At 33.8% G+C, this 22048-nt stretch overlaps 4 protein-coding genes across 5 annotated transcripts; 3 read left to right on the plus strand and 1 right to left on the minus strand.

Moving 5' to 3' along the window:
• Positions 1-664: 664 nt before the first annotated feature.
• LOC110708722 (eukaryotic translation initiation factor 3 subunit A-like) lies at positions 665-9044 on the plus strand. 2 transcript variants are annotated; one of them, XM_021886927.1, is made up of 14 exons: positions 665-890; positions 1867-1939; positions 2373-2854; positions 3290-3505; positions 4105-4473; positions 4592-4621; positions 4746-4973; positions 5089-5250; positions 5969-6190; positions 6270-6467; positions 6548-6754; positions 7565-7645; positions 7861-8062; positions 8220-9044. In XM_021886927.1, exons 2-14 carry the CDS (start codon positions 1894-1896, stop codon positions 8603-8605), a joined length of 2829 nt encoding a protein of 942 aa, XP_021742619.1. In that variant the 5' UTR covers positions 665-890; positions 1867-1893; the 3' UTR covers positions 8606-9044. The 2 variants fall into 2 exon arrangements, with proteins under 2 accessions (XP_021742619.1, XP_021742620.1); XM_021886928.1 differs by having other exon boundaries at positions 1872-1939.
• Positions 9045-10315: 1271 nt separating this feature from the next.
• Positions 10316-13460, plus strand: LOC110708723 (single-stranded DNA-binding protein, mitochondrial-like). Its single transcript, XM_021886929.1, has 6 exons — positions 10316-10482; positions 10830-11011; positions 11115-11323; positions 11405-11505; positions 13078-13137; positions 13276-13460. Exons 1-6 carry the CDS (start codon positions 10416-10418, stop codon positions 13290-13292), a joined length of 636 nt encoding a protein of 211 aa, XP_021742621.1. The 5' UTR covers positions 10316-10415; the 3' UTR covers positions 13293-13460.
• A 2168-nt stretch (positions 13461-15628) lies between these two features.
• On the plus strand, positions 15629-16817 carry LOC110709016 (agamous-like MADS-box protein AGL80). Its single transcript, XM_021887244.1, has one exon. It carries the CDS (start codon positions 15780-15782, stop codon positions 16281-16283), a length of 504 nt encoding a protein of 167 aa, XP_021742936.1. The 5' UTR covers positions 15629-15779; the 3' UTR covers positions 16284-16817.
• A 2857-nt stretch (positions 16818-19674) lies between these two features.
• LOC110708724 (pentatricopeptide repeat-containing protein At3g22470, mitochondrial-like) lies at positions 19675-21960 on the minus strand. The gene is made up of 2 exons (XM_021886930.1): positions 21599-21960; positions 19675-21065 (listed from the first exon to the last, which is right to left on the minus strand). The coding sequence occupies exons 1-2, from the start codon at positions 21650-21652 to the stop codon at positions 19758-19760; spliced, it is 1362 nt and encodes a 453-aa protein (XP_021742622.1). The 5' UTR covers positions 21653-21960; the 3' UTR covers positions 19675-19757.
• Positions 21961-22048: the final 88 nt, after the last annotated feature.

Here is a 22048-nt window from a genome sequence, read left to right on the forward strand (position 1 = left end):
ATCGATTTTCATCGCTCGCCCTTGTGGTTCTCTAAACACCAAAAAAAGAAAAAAAAATTTCCTCAATTATTCATTGAATATCACACTAATTTGCATATTCAATAATATAAAGTATTATACACACATATAATATAATGCATATTTAACAACAGAAATATAACTTTAACAACAGAAATATAACTATACACGGGGGTAACTTTGGTTGAATGTAGGGTAATTTTTATCAATATAAAATAAATAACTTTTATTTATATAGGGTAACTTATATATACGGGGTAACTTTCATTTATTAAAGGGTAACTTTTGATCTTTTAAAGATAATTTTGTAGTGGATGTACATCTGATTTTTTTAAATGTTTGTGTATAAAAGGTGAGAGAATCAAAATTCTTCAAAAAAAAAAAAGTTAAGAGAATCAAAATAGGTCGTGTTATTTATTTATTTATGTATTTATTTTGGATTAAATTTACTTATTTTACAAATCATAGATAATTACTTGTACTCCTATTATAATTCTCCTATTATAATTACTTTTACTCCTATTATAATTATATGAAGAACTTGCCAAAAAAAAAAAAAAAAAAAAAACTAGAATTATCTTTAAAAACAACTTGCCAAAAAAAAAACTTGCAAAGTACTAGTAGTGTATATTAACCCGAACATTGATAGAACGGGTCATAATTTCTTGTGGTATAGTAAAACGTAAACGGGCCGAACAATTAGTGTTAGGCCGCTCTCTTCTCGTTCATCTTCCTTCTCAGTAGCCCGCGTAACCCTAACACACTCTCTCTCTCTTTCTTTCTCCTCTTTCCGCCTCTCACCACTCACTTTCTCTCTCCTCTTTTCCGGCGAACTGCTGCCGGCGACATCCCGCCGCGGCAACAAGTTCTAGGTAAGTTTTATATATGTTTTTATGATTTTGCATTGTTTTGTAGGTTTTTTTTATTTTTGATTTTGTTGATGTTTGTCTATATTCATCAAGATTAGTTTGTTGAACGCATGAATTTCTATTTTGGTTGATTTTTTGTAAGGTTTTGTGTTTTGCATGGGATGGGATGAATTGATTAAACACTTTAAAAATCTGATTTTTTTTTTAAAGGATTGTATATTGTAGGTTAAATAATTAAGAAATTATGGGGTTTAATCGACTGAAATTTGTGGTCTAGGATTTTTATTTTTCAATTTTGATTAGTGGAGCAATTTCGTTGTGTAGACTATATTAATTGACAGGATAAGTTAGCTTAAAGAATATTAATTTTAGTTTTTAAAGATTTAACCTTTGATTGTTGCACTCTGAATCAATCCCTTAGTCTGTTTGTCGTGCATTGTCTTCCCCACTATTCGATTGTTTCTGTCTCTGTGATCTTTTTCGATACGATATCTAGTTCGCCTTATATGTGGTTCTGTGACATTTAGTCTCATTACTTGATTATCAAGGAGACAAGGATTGATTGATTGCCTGAAATTTCGAGTTTGTCACCTCTATTTGTCCGCTGGTTTGTAATGCTGTGTTAATTTCATTCTTTTGCTTTGTTGAGTTTCACTTTAGTGTTTGATGTAAATTCTCCATCTGATTTAATTCTGGTTGTGCTGAATTTTGGTCGAATTATAATATTTTAGATGTTGTTCATAGAGACTTTATATGTCAATTTGTCGCGTTAATGGTATAAAATACGAAACAGCTTTTCTTTATTTATTTTTGCTTACAATACCAGTACATAATTTTGTGGCAATATAAAATTAATCATCTGTTTGTGACTTCGGCTTTTTTGAGAACGAGTGTGTATGTATATGAATATCACCGAATAATCATGTTTGGGATCCTATGTAAACTGTTTTCTTTTGTATTCATTGCAAATACTTTCTAGTGCAGAAGAAGGTACCTGTTGATCAACATGTCTACCTTTGCGAAACCAGAAAACGCTTTGAAGCGAGCAGAAGGTTGGTAACAATTTTTCCTTTTTTATGTTATTTCAAGCCTTTTCACTTTTGCACCCCCACTTATTTTCTTTGACATGTGCCACTTATAGATGTAGCCGATACTCAAGTGCTTCTTTCTTACATGTACTTGTGAATTTAGCTTATGTTTGGTTGACTTATATATGGAGAAAATTTTATAGGAAGTAGATATATGTGCAATTGTTTGGTTGACATTTACATAAGAAGTGTTTGTATATGTTCCTATGTTTAACCCCAACAAAACTTGGCAATTTTAAGGAAGTAAATAATAATCATGGGAAGTTTTCAAAAAAAAAAAAAAAAAAAAAAGGAAAGAAATAATAGTCATGGGAAGGTGTAAAATGTATCTGTGGATGTCTGATGTATTTGCTATTTTTTTTGTTCTCATTTCCTCTATAACATTCATTTCATGCAGAGCTGATTAATGTTGGTCAGAAGCAAGATGCCCTACAAGCGCTTCATGACCTTATTACCTCCAAGAGGTACAGAGCATGGCAGAAAACATTGGAAAAAATTATGTTTAGATACATAGGCCTTTGTGTGGAAATGAGGAAGGGTAGGTATGCCAAAGATGGTTTAATACAATACCGCATTGTGTGCCAACAAGTGAACGTGAACTCTTTAGAGGAAGTAATCAAGCATTTCATGCACTTGTCAACTGAGAGGGCTGAGGCAGCTCGTAATCAAGCTCAAGAATTAGAAGAAGTACTTGATGTTGATGATCTTGAGGCAGTTAAGCGGCCTGAGGATTTAATGCTAAGCTATGTTAGTGGAGAGAAGGGAAAAGACAGGTCTGATCGTGAACTTGTTACACCATGGTTCAAATTTCTGTGGGAGACATACAGAACTGTTTTGGAAATATTACGTAACAATTCAAAATTGGAGAATCTTTATGCTGTAAGTGTCCTATTAATATTTTTCATGTATTTACAATGTCAATATTGTTGTATGCTTTCCTTGTTTTGCAACATGCTTTATTTTCCTTGGCTATGTTATATATGGGCTTTGGAGATTTGGATATATCTTATGCTTGGATGGGAGTATAAATATCCTTATTGTAGATCTTATCAAGCTGACAAGGGCTATATTTTCTTAGACTCTTGATCAATCTTTAATTCTGAGAATGCAGTCAAAACTAGTTGAGTGTAATAAAGTTGGCTTTTATCTAAAAATAAGAGGATGTCATTTATTTTTATTCTTGATTATTAGTAGGCGTTCCATGTTGTGCTCTATTTGGCTTTAAAATGCTGTAGTTGTCATGGAAGATAGATTGTGATTTGTATGTATTATGGAAACTACTTTGGCTCTAAAATTTGATCTATTCTTTTGCAGATGACAGCACATCGTGCTTTTCAATTCTGCAAGCAATACAAACGTACCACAGAATTCCGTAGACTATGTGAAATAATTAGGAACCATTTGTCAAATCTTAATAAATACAAAGACCAACGAGACAGGCCTGATCTGACAGCACCAGAAAGCTTGCAATTGTATCTGGACACAAGATTTGAGCAACTTAAAATTGCAACGGAACTTGAACTTTGGCAGGTAAGACAGGCCAAGACAATTATTTTTGTAAAGCTACCTATTTCTTTTAGAATTATATGCCTGCTTTTCCAAGTCACAAATTAACGTGGTCAATTTTAAACACACACACGTGTCTGTCCCTCAAAAACATGCTCTCCATTTATCTGTGACTGCTGATGTGAAGTATAAGGTTGATAATTTGGAAAGGCAGTTGATGATTTTTGTTGTCATCATCATCAGGCTACTGCCTCTGTAGGGTGCTGTTATCAAGGTGAGGTAACAGAGGGTCAGATGTATGCTAGTTCTGCAACTATGGAGAGATTTGTTTATACTTAGATCATTGTCTGAACTACAGCGGATAATGTCTACTTCACAATGCACAAGAAGCGCATAGAATTTAAGGATTCTTTTTTGATGTAGTTCATTATGATACACGGCTGAAAATTGACTCTTTAAGTTAGAGCCATACTACTCAGTGCTGATAGTGTTAATATTTTTCTTGCTATCAGGGGCGAAGTCGTCTGTTACAAATTTTTCTTTGCACTCCTGACATGTGATCACATTAATCTTTTATTGGAGATAAATCACTTTTCTGATTAAGCTTTCGTTTTGCATTTCAGGAAGCATTTCGTTCAGTTGAAGATATCCATGGCTTAATGTGCATGGTTAAGAAGACCCCGAAACCTTCTTTGATGGTCGTTTACTATGCCAAGCTCACTGAAATATTTTGGATTTCTGGAAGCCATCTGTATCATGCATATGCTTGGCTGAAGCTTTTCTTACTTCAAAAGAACTTCAACAAGAACTTGAGCCAGAAGGATTTGCAGACGATAGCATCATCTGTGGTTTTGGCTGCCCTCTCTGTTCCTCCTTATGACCATACACGTGGTGCATCTCATGTTGAACTTGAAAATGAGAAAGAGAGGAATATGAGAATGTCCAATCTTATTAATTTTAATCTTGATCCCAAACCAGAGAGCAGAGAAGTGGTAAATAGTTTGTTTATCCATTAGTTCATATTGTTTGTAATTAATGTGGTTAATCCACCTTTTGCCAATTTGCCATTCTGATAGTTCTTTTCTTTTTTTTTTTTCCTTTTTTCGACAGCTATCACGCTCAGCTCTTCTTTTGGAATTGGTAAGATTCCCAACTGGTCATTGTTGAAGATAACCAGTGCTGAAAACTTAAGTGAGGGTTCTAGGCAGAAATTTGGTCTTTTTCACATTATCTTATTTCTTTTATCTTATTTTGGAATCGGCAGGTCTCCAAAGGTGTTATGTCTTGTGTCCTTCCAGAAGTGAAAGACCTTTATCATCTTCTAGAGCATGAGTTTCTTCCCTTGGATTTATCTCTGAAAGTTCAGCCCTTGCTGAACAAAATATCTAAGATTGGTGGGAAACTTGCCTCAGCTTCTTCTGTACCAGAAGTGCAATTGTCAAAGTATGTTCTTGCCTTGGAAAAGCTAGCTACCCTGAGGTTGCTACAGCAGGTGCACTGTTTATAATCCTTTTGTATCTCTGTCATGTGTATTTTGTAATTGTATCTTGGCACACTTTGTCATATCAACCCTCAGTGTTACTAATATCCTACTTTTGGCATTCCAGGCTTCTCAAGTTTACCAGACAATGACAATTGAGAGTTTGTCCCAGATGGTTCCATTTTTTGATTTTTCTGTGGTGGAAAAGATTTCAGTTGATGCTGTCAAACATAAGTTCTTAACCATGAAGGTTGACCATATAAATGGTGCTGTTTCATTTAGTATTTTGGTAAGCTCTTGGGTTCAGCATCTATGCATTGTATCTATTAGCTATTGTTTTGACATACTTGATTACTTGCTTTGTTATAAAACTTGTCTAATTATATTCTGATGTAAATATAATTTACTATTTACTCCTTTTTCTGTCTTTTATTCTGTCCTCTCTTGGATTGTATATTTTGTTGTGCACTCGTGCGCTTGCACACACAGAGAGAGAGAGAGAGAGAGAGAGAGACACACACACACACAGGGGTATGTATGTGTATTATATTCCTATATTTTATTTGGGGGTGGGTGGGTGTTTGTGAATAATCAGGTTTTATATTTTGCTGAAGTACATATATTTCTAAAGAATTGTTGTCATCTAACAAGGGAGAATCTATATATGCAAAGGGCAGTTTTTTCTGATTGGCTTTCATTTGATTCATTTGATGAATCATCTTTAAGAGATGTCTTACAGGACGTTTAATATATGTTATTTTAACTAGTATTTTTCTAAATCTATTGCTGAATTGAATATTCCTTTTAGTGTGTATAGCAAGTACAGGTGATTTTCTCTCGGGTTATTTTTCAACCATCATGTTTTTCCTGTTTGAGGCCTTTAAGCTGTCTAACATTCGGATTTATCAGATGTTCTTTTATGTGCTTTACCCCTGTTAAGATTAAGGTGTCCAGATTACAAGGGTCACTAGTTAAAGTCGATTGACTGATCATGGTGTTTAATGCAGGATCTTGAATCTGATACATTGAAAAATCACCTTACAGCGCTTGCTGAATCATTGAATAAAGCAAGGTCCATGATATATCCTCCCTTAAATAAAGCATCAAAAATTGGAGATACTTTACCTGGTTTAGCTGAGATTGTAGAGAAGGAACACAAGAAGCTTCTTGCTCGAAAAACAATTATTGAACAGCGCAAAGAGGAACAAGAACGCCAGCTTTTGGAGAAGGTTTGTCCATTACTTGCTTTACCTTTTAATGAGGTACTTTTATTGTTTTAGAGACTTGACTTCTTTGTTGTATGTAAAGGAACGTGAGGAAGAGTTGAAGAGAATGCAGCAACAGAAAAATAATGAAGAAGCTGAACAGAAAAGGCTTGCTATCGAAATTGAGAAGAGGAAACTTCAACGCATTCAAAAGGAAATCGAAGAGCGTGAGATGGAAGAAGCCAAAGCTCTACTTCATGAAAAGTTTTCAAAAAATAAGAAGAAGCCAATTATAGAAGGGGTGAGTGTTGTGTTCTGAAAATATATTTTGGTTTTGCTGGAAGGTTAGTGCTCCAATTGTGTGTTATGGTGTAATTTCAGGATAAGATGACAAAACAAGCATTGTTGGAGTTGGCTCTTAATGAGCAGCTGAGGGAGAAACAAGAAATGGAGAAAAAACTGCAGAAGTTGAGCAAGCAGATGGATTATCTTGAGAGAGCTAAGAGGGAGGAGGCAGCTCCTTTAATAGAAGCTGCATATCAACAACGCCTGGTTGAGGAACAGCTTCTGCATGAGCGTGAGCAACAGGTACACCTAAAATTCTCTTAATTACTTGGTACTGTATTATATAGATCACCCACTACTTAGAAATAACTGCTCAGAGCTAACAGGTTCTCCTTTCAAACCTTACTGTGATTTGGGTCTGAGTACGGTAAATCAGTTGTGAAAAGATGTGTCTGAATTTGAGTGGCATTCTCATCATTTTAAATAGATTTGTATGAAAGACAGTTTTACTTTAATCTGAAATTTTGTCTATAACTCTCTTCACTTGATGAAATAATAGTATGTTTGTACGTTTAAATATTTGGCATCAAGAATTTAAGATATATTTTGAAATATTGTCTGTTTAGTGTAAATTTTGGCTTTTTAATTCGGGTAGTGACTATATTTTGTTAACATAAAGTGAGATGTTGTATTGGTGTATTATTACGTTTTTGCTCATATTCTGCCTACTAATGGTATTTGGGAATACTGTACACGACTTGCCTTAGCGCATGGTTTAATCTTGCCTTAATCTATCACTGTTTGTCATTTTCACATATATGAAATAATTTTGTTGCTCTCTTTATTCTTCTAACATACTGCTTTTTTAAGTACTCTAAAAATTCGGGATTTATGGGGTTAGAAATTTGAGGTTTGTAGAGCATCTTAGCAGCAATTATCAAAAGTAACAGAGACTTGTGTGAAACACAGTAACTAAGAAAAAATAAATTGGACTGAAAGAGCACAGTTAAATTTCTGTCCCATACTGTACTAAAACTTTATTGCTTGCTCAAAGTGCATGCGCTGTTTATACCTCATTTAGAACAACCTAACCAGTTAAATTTTACTTTTCAGCTTGAGGTTGAGCTCAGCAGACAACGCCACGATGGCGACCTTCAGGAAAAGAATAGATTAGCTCGTGTGATGGAAAACAAGGTCAGCAGCTCATATCCTGAGGGGATGCGATTACTTTATTTTTTCTCTGCTTGTTGTCAAACACATATTAAATTATTAAGTAGATCTATGTTGGTTTTGCTCTTCCTTCCTAGATATCATTAAAAATTTAAAATAGATAAGTGGGTGTTTGTCTTTATTGGCCAAGGTTATATTAGGTATATATGGTTGTGTCTCACCATCCATCTTATTTTCAGAGGATTTTCCAAGAAAGAGTGGTGAATCGTCGCCAATCTGAATTTGAAAGATTGAGACAAGAACGGGCAGAGCATTATAACCAAATTCGCCAGTCACGTAGACAAGAAAGGGTAGCCAAGCGGAAGATGATTTTTTATTTGAGATCAGAAGAGGAAAGATTGAACAAGCTGCGTGAAGAGGAAGAAGCACGAAAGCATGAAGGTAGGCATACATCCTCTTCTTCAGTCCACTTCTGGCTTCAGTTTTCTCTCAGCTTATGACCCTTGGATTTTTGCCAACCTTGGACCTTGTCTTTATATTTAACTTGATGACCATTTACTTTTTATATATTTATCATTTTTGGTGTTTAAACCTGCAGAGGCTGAGAGAAAAAGAAAGGAATCAGCTGAGCGCCAAGCTAAGCTGGATGAAATTGCTGAGAAGCAACGGCAACGAGAGCGGGAACTTGAAGAAAAAGAGAGGCTGAGAAGACAGCAGATCCTTGCTGGTGAGGCTGCTCAGTCTTCTGAGACAACTCCTCTTGCCAGGCCCCAGGCTGTGGCTGCTCCTGCTGCAGCAGCAGCTGCTGCCCCTGCTGCTGCACCAGCTGCTGCCCCTGCCCCTGCTGGTCAAGCACCTGGAAAATATGTTCCTAGACACTTGAGGGAGAAAGCTGCTGGGTCTACCCCAGCTCCGTCCACTGATAAGTGGCGATCTGATGATCGTCGTGGTTTTGGTGGGGGTGGTTCAAGGCCCACTTGGTGATGAGTGCTGTGTTTAAGCTGTTGCCGTGTTGGTCATCAACTAGTCCTTAGGGTTCGTTCATAAGATTTCTGACCCCTGCTGCTGCAATTAGATAGTCCAGACAGCGCATGGTTTTGTGCCTTTGTATACTTCTTTGTGGCCAGTGGCTATTCTCAGAGTTAATTTCAATTTTGGTTAATATTGTTCGTATTTAATGTTTTAGTCGAGTTAGTAGATTGTTTAGAGGGATGTTGCTGCTACTGTGAAATGTAATTTTGTTGAAATTTCTCAAGGCATTTCTTATAATTGATCTTTATAATTTTTCTTTGGGCTTTTGTTGCCCTACTTGTCGAGGATGAACTCGATGAAGGACTTCTGGATATTTGAGCATTGTATACTTTGAATAACAGATTCTTTATTGCTTGTGCTTAGCATCAGAATATGAAGTCATTCTCAGCTGTGTTCGGTTTTGTTACTTCATCTTTGGCTTATGGTGCTTAATTTTTCCATGTGTACCAATCATAATATGCAGTTGAAGAAAGTAAGTTAAATCGCAAACAATGCAACATTGTAACACTATGTAGACTTGTCATGTATTTTGGCACAAAGTTGATTGGATTTGTTTCAATTGCAAGCTTGCAACATATTATGTATAAATCAAAATGTTTAAACCTAAAGTAAGACTACTAGGTGAAAACTTTTATACTCAATCAGGTGAAAGATGCATCTCAGGGTATTTCATTTAAGTGCGTTTACTTCTGTATGTATCTGGGAGTATATAAAGATTATGACTACTAGAGGCTTGTTATATTTGCCTAATTGACCAATACGACTAGACCTTGGTGATATACTTCTTATCATCTACTTCATTTTTTTTTTGTATAAACCAAACAACTATGCAAAATACTATCAATGCCCTCACATGTGAACTCGGCCCTAGTTAGGAAGTAGATGAGAGAGTGATCGAATCCTCACTCAAAGTACCTCTTAATGGGGTTTTATCACTAATCTTTTGGCTGTGAGATGACAAATCTTACAAAAGTTTGTTGTGATTACTAGGTCAAAATCTCGTGTAATGCACAGTTGTTTAATATTGTATTTTTTTTACCATATTACAAAATATAAAGTATATAAAAGATATTAAAAAATATTTTGAAATATGAAAAGATTTGCTTTTAGTATAGGTAAATACTTTTTCTTCTTCTTATTTTATTTTTTTTTATTTTTTTTAGATATAAATCATATAGGTTAATACTTAATAGACTAGACTATTCAAAAAATAAAATAAAATACTTAGGGTGTGTTTATTGGGAGTCTTGTGGAGAGTCTTGAGTAGAGTCTTGATTAAGTCTTACCAATAATCTTGCTTGAAATTTGGAGGAGTCTTGAAGTGAGTCTTTAAAAACCAAACTCAACTCAAGACTCACTTGGCATATATTTTATATCATTAGTATTAAAAATAATTTTATAAAATAAATAGATTTATAAAATTAATGTTAGTATATAGGAAGGTAAGTGAGTCTGCAGTGAGTCTTGGGATAATGTGTGAAAATGGAGAGAGTGTTGTGTAAGTTTGAATAATAAAAAGGTAATTAAAAACTAGTGGAAAGCTGATGTGGCAGAGTTTGGAGTATTAATCAGAGTCTGGGGATAAACTTACCCTTAATAGACTAGTGGCAATAGTAAATATACTCCATAGTGCATCAAGTGATAAAACGCAGCGCTTCACTTATTTATAGAACAATGCGTCCCGTGTTGGCGGTGAAGGTAAACCCTGGTTAAACCCTCGACTGTTCTCCATTTTCGATCTTTGTGTTTGAGTTTGATAACAATGTCGTCCCTTGCTGCCAAATTTGCAAACCAATTTACATCCTCTGCAAGATCGACTTCTGCTCTCCGTAAGTTTCTATTTTCTCTCTCTTCCTCATTTTCTGTTATCTTTGAATCATTTTTATCATCAAGTGTTTATCTTTTGATCTTTCTATTGTAATACTAACAATGGTCTTTAATTGGAGCGTTTTAGTTGCAAAATATTGTTAATTGGTCATATGGGTTTTGATTTAATTCAATAATTAGCTTGAATTTCTCAAAATATTTGATGGTTTAGTCGTATAATTAGAAATAGGAGTACATTTTCTCAGAGGCATTTTATCAAATGGGTGGTGTGCTTTGTGCAATGCGTGATTTAACGCTTTTGTGAATGTTTTTTGTGAATTGGGGGTGTGTAATTATTGTAAATGACTAGTGTCTGGAGTTCAAAGAAGCTCGAAGCTATGTTACTCAACGGTGTCTCTTGATGGTGATAATGATGGTGCAAAGAACAGTGGAGCAGATGATTTCCATGATGATTTTATTCCTGAGAAGCGAGAGTCGATACCGCAAGGCGTAGATCCCAAAAGGGGTTGGAATTTCAGGGGTGTTCATAAGGTGATTCACTAGTTATTAGAAGGCATTGAAATAAGTTATATTTTTGTAATGCTTGGAAGGTTGAGGTGTTAGATAAATGGTTTTGACTCATGTTGTTAATCAGGCAATCATATGTGGGAAAGTTCGTCAAAGCCCTGTGCAGAAGCTGTTACGAAGTGGAAGAACCTTGACCATCTTTAATGTTGGAACAGGCGGCTTATGGGACCATAGAGTAATGGGTGCAAAAGACTTGCCAAAGCCAGCCCAATGGCATCGTGTCGTTGTCCATAATGAAATGCTTGGTGCCTATGCTGTTCAGCAACTTGTGAAAAAGTATGTTTGTGTAACTTTGATGTATAATTTACTCCGTTGTATATGTCTGTGATGTTACTAATTTTTTGTGGATTGTTGCAGCTCTTCAGTTTATGTTGAGGGTGACATTGAAATTCGAGTTTACAATAAAGGCATTACTGGTGAAGTTGTGCGAATGCCAGAAATTTGTGTTCGCAATGATGGTATGTCTTTGGTTATGCATTTATTTTTGTATTTTTTGTTTGAAATTCATCCTTTAATAGACTCCTATTTGGTTATTGCACTATCCTTTTTTCTTTGCTTTACATTTATTTTATGCTGGTAAACTGGTTGTGTTTGGTTGGGTAGAAAATGAATATGTTGAACTCCCAAACCTGTACATATGTTTTAAAATACTGAAATAGTTGACTCTACTCAACCTATGATTATTCAACTCATATTTGTACTGTTAGTTGTGAAATTAAAATATACTTCGTAGAAATCTTAAAACCATGATCTATCTTTACCATTTGGTATAGCATTTTTTGGCCAACTTTCACATTGACCCTTGTACTTTTGGGTGCTTTTGTAGTTACGGTATACGAAGTATATCTTAGTGAGTTAAGTAGGTTATTTTCCAGTAGGAATCGTCCACTCTAACCTGAACCATTGAGTTGAACTGTGTTTTTATGTCCACTCGATTATGAATTGTATCATTGCAAAGCTGCTGCTATCATGTTTGGTTTAGGTCAGGTTGTCATGTTGGGTTAATTCTGTTTGCTCTACCTGTTATAACCACTGATTGATGTTTCATCTGGCTTCTGCCCCTGTCTTGCACATCCTATAGATTTATCTAGGAATCATTCATTACTCATTATTATGAATTTGTGATGGTGTATCAAATGCAGTTTTTGAGATGTTCTGCAATCATATGTACAGGAACTTATTTTATATCTTATGTCAGGAATCATTTGATTAAGCTATGGGTGAGAAACTGAGAATGCTCTGAAAGGGTTCCATTTGGTAGAGAATACCTAATGTTAGTGATTTAAATCTATGGAGTATAATAAACTGAAACGTTTGTATATTTGATTTTTGGATAGAAAATTCTAAATCTTGAAAGGTGCCTGCTTAATGTTCGAAGAGCTTATAAAACATAGGACTAGAGAGTGATTCTTGTAAGTCTGTTACTTGTTATCTACTAGTGAGCTGTGAGCCTTTTGAAGCCAACAGTGGTTGAATAGAAAGTAGAAAGTATGGCATTTTGATCCCTGACATTTGCACCTAACCAAAATAAACACAAACCCAAAAATCTATGCTGTATCTTAGGTGGACTTTGTGCAATACCTGGAGCCCTCAATTGTCAACACATACATCCTCCAACAATCCAACTTGACCTCTCTTTTATAAAAACCTATGGCCATTCTTTTTCTCTTGATTGCTTGTCCTCTGAGATAAACAATAAGCTAAAGTTTATTGTTTTCTATGTTCATGTGTGCTCAGGCATTTGGATTATGGCTTTGTTGGAGGGTGTCATGTTTCTAAACAACTAGATTGTTGTTCCCTCTGTAATTTTCTTTTCATTTTATTTTTCAAACTTTAGAAAGGAGCTTTTTGCCATATCACAAATTGCTAATTGTGAATTATTATGCTGCAGAATGCATTTTGCCTTCTGAGACATGCTTATCTTCCAGAATCTTATGCTACTTTTCACAGACTGCTTCCTTGTACGAGATATATATTGAACAGTCTAGCAACATACTTATCTTTCTTCTGCTTTTGTCTGAATTTGTTAGGTAAGGTTCGACTCATAAAGCCTGGAGAAAGTACTACCAATATTCCCTTTGAAGAACTGCGTAAGTTTTGCTCTTACTGTGTTTCGAGTAGCAGCAAGCCAGCAAGCAATGAAATAGTATTCATCTGCTGATTTATCTCTAACTGACAGCTGTTTCTGAAATTTAGTATTCTTACCATGCATGTCTTCGCGTTTGCAGGGGAAGGATTGCAGTGATGTCAAATTAGTTACTGATTGTAGAAATATGACATCTTCATCTTGGAGCTTCGCCTCTTGTAAGATATATGTATGTGCGCTTTAATTGAATATCTTGCAACTTCTGGAGAGAATTGTTCGAATTGCAATTTGCTAAAGAACCAACACGGAGTATTATTTTGTGCTCTACATTATTGAAGTATTTTAGTGTATCTGTCTACCACCCTAAATTATGCTCTTTTTCTTTCGATTTGCATTAGTTGTATTACTTGTATAATCCTGCCATTTTTTTTAATGTTCGGCGGTTGGCGTTGCTGGATGTCCGAGAAACAAAGTGGTTTAGTTCTATGATGATGATGATTAATATCATTAAACTAAATGGTTAAGTTGTTGCGATTATTAATATTTAGTGACTTATTTGCAATTTTTAAAAATCTCTAACTATTAGCTTGGCCATTGAAGCTAAAAAATGCAATTAGATTGGCCAAGCAAATTAGTTTTGAATTAGCTTGGGAAAAAATTTGCCAAAAAATAAAAGAATATGTAAAATGAAATATAAAAAAATTAATAAAATAAGTGGGGTTCATTTAAATAGTTAACTAATAGCTAGCCATTAGAGTTCAAAGTAGCAAAAATGACAATTAGCTTAAAAAGCTTATGTGGCATGGCAAATCGAGTAGCAAAAATTTACAATTTTATTGGAAATCCTTTATTTTTTGGTCATTTGTCAACAACATTTTATGAATTTGATGCATTATTATTATTATTTTTTATAATCATATTTGTTAATGACACATATTGAACAAAATTATATCTAATTATAAATGAGTTAAGAATACAAATAGTTCATTTTATGATGATATTCAATAAGACAATTCTAATAAATATGACAATTGTTTATAAAATATAAATCACAAAAATTAGTCAAAATAAAGTTTATGATTAATGTAAAACGTTTACTATCAATAGAAAAGAACAGATGAAGTATTTTAGTATACATTTTTGGTTTAATGAAAACAATTAAAACTTTCAACAATATGACAAATACTCCATAATATGTCCATTAATGTATCTAACTCAGTAAAGTTGGCAAGTTATAAAAAGTGTTAATTTGGGTAAATGGCCAGGGTCACTAGAGTTGGGTTTGATCTAGTCCAAGTTTGAGTCATGCTAAAAAAAAAAAAAGGCATGTTATATTATTGGGTCCATATAAGTCGAAATATGATTGAATTAATTTTGACACCTTAATATTGAATGATTTCTATGCTGAAATTTTGATATATTTCCTTTTTGGAAATTATTTGGTTTGGCACAAGGTTTTATATGTGGCTAGTCACATCGTGTAATCAACCACATTTTTTTGAAAAGAATAGTCGGGATTAATACTAGGTCAGTCAGGGGTTACTCTCACAATCAGAGGTTACTTGGTCTAGGGTTACTCGGTCAGTCAGAGATTACTTAATCATGGGTTACTTGGTCGGTCATGAGTTACTTGGTCATAAGTTACTTGATGAGGGATTATTTGTGTGTTAGCTGGCTACACGGTGTGACTAGCCACACAAAGTTGTTGTTTGTTTGAACATCTAAGGTAATAAATCATGATGATTTTGTTTTATTTTAAAAAAGGTAACAAATCATGATGTGTCAAAATAAAAAAAGTAATAAATCATAACAATTAAGGATAATCAAGATATGGATAGCAAAAGGCCAACTTTTCTCTTCAAGTATTTTTACATTTAGAGTACTCATTGTCCAACTCTATACATTAAAATGTTACCCCATCCCATTATATACTGTCTATTTTCATCTATACAACCTTTAACTCGGACGTTTGACCATCAATATCTTTAATTTTGCAATAACTATAATTATAAATAGTTGATAGAAGTTTTATAAAACTACTCATTGATACATCTTTCAAAAGAGGAAAAAAAAAAAGCTACACATTGAGACAATTCTAGTTAATTAACAACACATCAAATTATTATTATTATTATATATATATATATATATATATATATATATATATATATATATATATATATATATATATATATATATATATATATATATATATATATATATATATATATATATATAATATGTGATATGTTGTGACGATTATTTCAATTTTCCGCATTATTATACTTTCTTACTAATGATTTTAATGTGCTTTAGTACATAATCAAAGATATTGATGATTAAAGGTGTGTTTTAAGACGTTGTAAATAGAATAGCTACTCGCCTACTCGTATTATACTACTATGGGCCAAAGAGTATTACATATCTATTTATTTAATTATTTATTCATTTATTACTAAATTTATATTATATAAAAAATTATTTAGTTATTAAAATTTCTCACTTTTTAAAAATTGGCCTATGAAAACAATGCTTTACCCTCCATCCAACATTCCAACCTCTATATATACCCTTTACTCTCTAGGGCAAAACACACTCACAAATAAAACCTCCCTAAATTTTTAGGGTCAAAAAAAAAAAAAAAAAATGGCCAGGAAAAAGCTGAAGCTTGAGTATATAACCAATGACTCAGCAAGAAAGGCAACCTTCAAGAAGAGGAAGAAGGGTCTTCTAAAGAAGTTGACCGAGCTTACCACCTTATGTGCGGTGGAAGGTTGTTTACTTATTCACAGCCCTTATGCTGCACGTACCGAGGCATGGCCAAGCCGGTCTGATGCACGTCGCGTGCTTGAGAGGTTCAAGGACCTCTCCCCGGAGGATCAGGAGAAGAGGATGTTGGACCAAGAGGCGTATCTAAGGCAAAGGATCGCAAAAGCCAAGCAACTTTTGGAGAAGCTAAGAAAAGATAACAAGGAGAAGGAGATCACTCAACTCATGTATGAGTGTGTGAATGGTGTAAGAAACCTTGGAGAATTGAATTTGGAGGATAGGAAAGATGTTGTTTTGATGGCTAAGAAGATGTTAGAGGAGGTTGATGAAGAAATTGAAATTAAAAGCCTTGAGGTTAATGAAGGAATTGATAATAATTGATTAGTATACATGAATGTTTAATTAATTATTTGAGGGAAAATGCTTGTAATAGGGATCCACATCTATTTTCTTTGTTATGTGATTTACTCACAACTTGTTTGTTATGTGATTATAATTTATATGCAATGTCCCTATTAATTAAATATGTAAGGATTGGAGTATGATACTTAAAAATTATGAACTATTTATAAGTTTTTATAATTTCTAATGGTTTAATTCTTTTAATAAGTGTTCATCTTGCTCTCAATTTTATTTCATGCTCAAAATTAAAGATTTTTTTTATGTCAATGTAAAATATAATCTAAAGGGCATACAAATTGGCAATATGGGTGTAGATTTTTTTTTTTTTTTTTTTTTAAATTCGTGGTTGTAAGATGAACTCAACATATATATATAACACTATCGTTGGTGGAAGGAAATTCGGAGCTGAATTGAACTGAACTGATTGAAGCTGAATTGAACTGAAATTAAGCTAAACTGAAAGGCCCTAAGTTATTACTTAAGGGGATGTCCGATCCCCCCCCCCCCCCACCCCTCCCAAAAAAAAAAAAAAAGAAGAAACCTATCATACAATATGAAAGTTAAAAATTGGTTTATCAATAATTCATGGTGAAAATTCTATAGTAGAAATGTTTTCCGAACATAGATTTTATGAGTATGAAAGTGAGCTCAAACGCGAGTTACATTTGGAGATCAATTCGCTCAGCTAGGGAGTTAATTTACAAGGGAGCTGTTAATATTGTTGGGGGGGGGGGGAGGGGGGTTCATACTATTGACACTTTGAAGGATCATTGGGTTCTCTCTCTTTTGATTTTATTTTACCACTATTAAAAATCTAAAAAATTAAATTTCACCACCAACTAACGTATTTTATCCGTTTCCTTTTTTTTTTCTTAATAATTATTCTATTAAACCTAATTATTGAGTAATAAAATCTCATAATTTAGGAAAATCAAGATTAGGAAACCTAGCTAGCTAAAAGCCATCAATTACTTTCAATAAGTATTATCTAATACAGAGAACATATATAGCTACATACACTGAATTAATACTTTCAAAGTTTCAATCTACCTCGGTCCTCACTTATCCTTAAACAAAAGACTCATTTACCTTTTGCCCAAGTTTTTAGGATAGTAAATTATAAATAATAAGACGGTACGATTTGGTTGATTAAAGATGCATATATTGATTAAAAGTGAATTTAAAAGAAAGCAGATTGTAGAGTTTGATTGATTTAAAGTGAATAATTAAGGCTTGTTTGACATAATATTTTGTTTTTAGTTTTCTGTTTTTTTGAAAACAAAAAACCAAAAACAGGAAACAAGAAAAAGGTGTTTCCATTTTTTTGTTGTCAGTTTTTTAAATTATCATGATTTTAATAAGTTTGACTAATTTTTAATTCATTATATAACATATATTATATGATTTTAAAAAACAAAAAAAAAAAAATCAAAAAACAGAAAACCACAATAATGCCAAACGGACCCTAAGTTAATATAGGTGATGCAAGATTTTTAATAATTAGGGATAAAACCTTTTTGATGAAACGAGCCTTCTAATTATTTGAGGTATTAAAGATCCAATATACGCCATTTAAAGCTTCAATCATTTCCCTTATATAAGAGATTACCGAATATCACTCAAACGGTATAAAAAATAATTCATCTCTCAATTATTAACATTACTATTATTGTTAATATTCATATTATTCATATTTACTTAATTAGACTATAAAAGTTGGCCAATGAATATAACCCTAATCCCTCCAAACCTCCATATATAAAGTCCTAGAGCAACACACTCATAAGTCACAAATACTCCTCTTACTTAGGTTAACACCCAAAACCTTCCTAGAGTTCTAGAGAAGAAAGATGATTGATCAGGAGAAATACCTGAAGCAAAGGATCGCGAAAGCAGAACAAGTGTTGGAAAAGATGAAGAAAATTAACAGGGAGAAGGAGATTACCAACATCATGTATGAGTGTCTAAATGGGACAAGGACCCTTGAAGGGCTGAATTTGGAGGATTCCATGGATCTTTGTATGCTGGCTCGTAAGTTTACAAAGGAGATTAATGAGAGGATTGCTAGCCTTAAGAAGAATGCAGGAGATAATTGATTTGTATTCTTGCTTATCATATTAATCACTTTTATGAATAAATATGCTCCTATTATTGTTGCTTCTAATGTAAGATCAACATTAATCAATCAGTCACAACTTGTTTGTGATGTGATTTTTATATAGTTGTTCACATTAAGCATCTATTCAACCAGAAACTATGATGAATTTCAGTTGATTGATCTATTTTGTTTCTGCTGTTATATTTTAGATATTGTCAATGTAATCTCAATTGTAAACTAGCTCCCCCTAAAATTCCAGTCCCTGTGTCCCTAATAGTTTGTTTCATTTGACTTTTTACGGTTTTGGACACAAGTATAAAAATGCACCTATCTCTATTTTCATAAGCGAAGAAATTACTTTATGAAACTTGATACTTCCTACGTTTTTTTTAAGTTGATATGTTTTGACTTTGACACTATTCACAAATCCTATTTTGACTACCTTAGTGACTAAAAAAACAAATGAAATATAGATTCAATATACAATTAGACGAATCCAACAATTAACGAATATAAAATTGAAGTTATTAATCTATACTTACATGAAGCCAACAAATAGGGACAAAGGGAGCAATAAACTCGTATTATGTCACAAAAAATAACTAACATAGACAAAAATCATAAACTTAAAAAGATATTGTAACATCAATCAAGAAATAAAGCATACAATTACAAATTAGAACTATATACACTAAAACATTAATTAAGTACGGAGTAATTGTAATTATTGACCAACTAAATCACATGCTGGGTAAGAGAAATTACACCAATAAATAACCAATCAATCGAATCTCACTTCTATGTATATTTTCATTGTTCTAAAAAACTACTGCAAAAGAAAAATCATACCGAAAGGATGGATCACAAGTCTATCTGACTGATAACAGGATTAACAGATTGTTAAAACAGCAAGAGGGACAACAATACTATGATGAGCATTGAGCAATGAACGCATATGTAGGCTCAAAGTTCAGTTAGCAAAAACCTCAATAAGAAACAGAGCACAGCAGAGAAAAATATTACTCAAACGACAAAGAAAGATCAGACACCTCAATTACTGGACTGGTAAAGCCGAATATTATAAGAGTCAGGCCTTAGGAGGCTACAAGCTTTAATTCCAAAAGATCAGTGCATCTTTCAAAAATTCTGATGCAGGAAATTTACAAGCCTCAAACTGCAATACTCTTTACTTGATAAAGACAGAGAGCAAATAATAAGCATTAATAATATCTGCAAAGCTTTCGTCTTTGAACCTAGCTAAGCACTAGAGAATGCAGGTTATATTATTTAAATATCATTATAAATTCCATAACCAGTAAATCAGACCTTAACCATACAATCATACATCACAGTTTTCATGTCTTAAAAAAATTTCGAAGTAAAGCCTTATCAGAATCACAGAGAGCATGATTTGAGAGTAAGTTGACAAATAAAGAAGAAGTATGAGCATCGGCTGCAAAGTTCTTGCTTCTCATGGTGGAGACTAGTTCCAAAGCCTTGCTTATATTCTTGCCATAGATAGATCCTTTAATAATTGTGTTGTAGGTACACTCATCAGGTGAGCATCCATTGTCCTCCATTTCCTCTACAACTTTAGTAGCTTTACCCAGCAAACCCTCTTTGCAATATCCTTTTATAATTATATTGTAACTGAACACATCGGGATGTAAGCACTTTGTTCGCAGAGAAGTGAAAATATCCACCGCTTCACCAAGGCGATTAGCTTCACACAGACCATCCATTAGGATACTGTATGTAATAATATCAGGGACCACTCCAGTATTCTCCATTTTCTTCATTGTTGCAATTGCCTCATCTATTTGTCCATTCTTACACATGCCGTCAAGCAATGAGTTCCAAGTGATTATATTTGGCTTTAATCCATGAGCTTCCATTTCCTTGAAAAACTGTTGTGCAAGCTTGAGCTGATTGTCTTTGCACAAGGCATCTATAAGAGTGTTGTATGTGGTAACATCAGAGGATAATCTGTTAGAATGCATCTCTTGTAGCAGACCAAGAGCTTTGTCTATCTTTTTAGACTTGCAATAGCCATTGATTAAGCTGTTGTAAGTAACTACATTAGGTTTACAACCATTTTCAACCATCAAATCCATAAGCTTTTCTGCCGCATCCATCTCACCCCGTAAACAATATCCGTCTAACAGAGCGCTGTAAGTGATGATATCAGGAACCAATCCTCTCTTAGTCATGTATTCAAAAATGTTCTTTGCTTGACCAACCTTGCCATCTTTACAATAAATATCAATAAATATGTTGTAGGTCTGTATGTCAGGAGTTATGTTATTCCTTAACATCTCAGTCAGCATATCTTGAGCCTCTTTCTGTTGTCCCAAAGTGCACATACCTCGAATTAAGGTATTAAAGGTGACAACATCAGGGGAAATTCCCTTGACTTTCATCTCCTTGAAAAGGCGGAGAGCCTCAGGTAATAACTGGTCTTTACAGAGACTATCAATGATGGTGTTGTAAATGACAACATTAGGCATAGAATGGCCATAAGACTCCATATTTCTGAGGAGTTTGAGAGCACCGGCATTATCACCTGACCTACAGAGACCTTTGAAGATAGAGCCATAGGTGATTAATGTGGGTTGGTAGCCAAGCTTGAGAATTTTATCCAATAAAGGAACAGCTTTGTCCAACTGATGAGTATGAACGAAGCCGTTAATGAGGGTATTAAAGGTGACAATATCAGGTTGAAAACCAAGTTTAATAAAATTGGCGAGAACAGAGAACCCAAAATCAACAAAGTTCAAACGACAGTAGCAATTAGCAAGGATGGTAAGGGAGTAAATATTTGGACGAAGACCTAAGAAATGGAGCTGCCTAGAAAGAGAAATGACAGTGGAGAAAGGGGGGTGGGGTTTAATCTTACACATAGCACTCAATAAAATACAGAAATCAATGATTGAAGGAAGAGGGCGCATTGATTTCATATGATGGAAATGGGAAAGGGGAATTTCGACATTAATAAACCCTAATTTGGATTTTTGTCTAACAAATTTGAGAAACAAATTGGGGTCATCAAAATCAGAATCAGAATCAAAATCATGACTAGCGTAATTAGAGTAATTTCGGTAAGGAAACAGAAATAAAAGGTGAAAAGAGGGGGAATTGAAGAGGGGAAAAGTGAAATTGAAAAGGGGGAAAGGAATAGAGAAATGGGGAAGCTTACTTGTGAATCCGCCATGAAAGTGAAGAGGAAGAAGCTTGTTTGAAGTGGCGCCATGAAAATAAGGACGAAGAAAAGCTTTGGCAACAAGAACAGATCGAGACATAATCTGGAAACAATTACTCAGTCGGTTTATCCTTCTTCAAATGAAATGTTTCTTATTTTCGAAGGTCAAGTACTCAACTGTGGTGTGGACTGTGGAGTGTGGGTTTTATTCTTGTGAACTCCTCCGTTGTTCCATACGGCGTAATACAGTAATTACTAATTGTCACACTGTTTCAATTTTCAAAGTGTTACATTTGTTACAAATTTTAACAATGGCAAAGATTTGAGAGTGTTAATTTCAGTAAACATTATATTTATACATAAAATTATGTATAAAATTCACTAAATTCTAATTATACAAATTTAGTGGATTTTATACAAATTTAGTAGATTGTTTAATTTTTTTTT

This window comes from Chenopodium quinoa, unplaced genomic scaffold (genome assembly GCF_001683475.1).
Source record: "Chenopodium quinoa cultivar QQ74 unplaced genomic scaffold, ASM168347v1, whole genome shotgun sequence".
Taxonomy (NCBI): domain Eukaryota; kingdom Viridiplantae; phylum Streptophyta; class Magnoliopsida; order Caryophyllales; family Amaranthaceae; genus Chenopodium; species Chenopodium quinoa.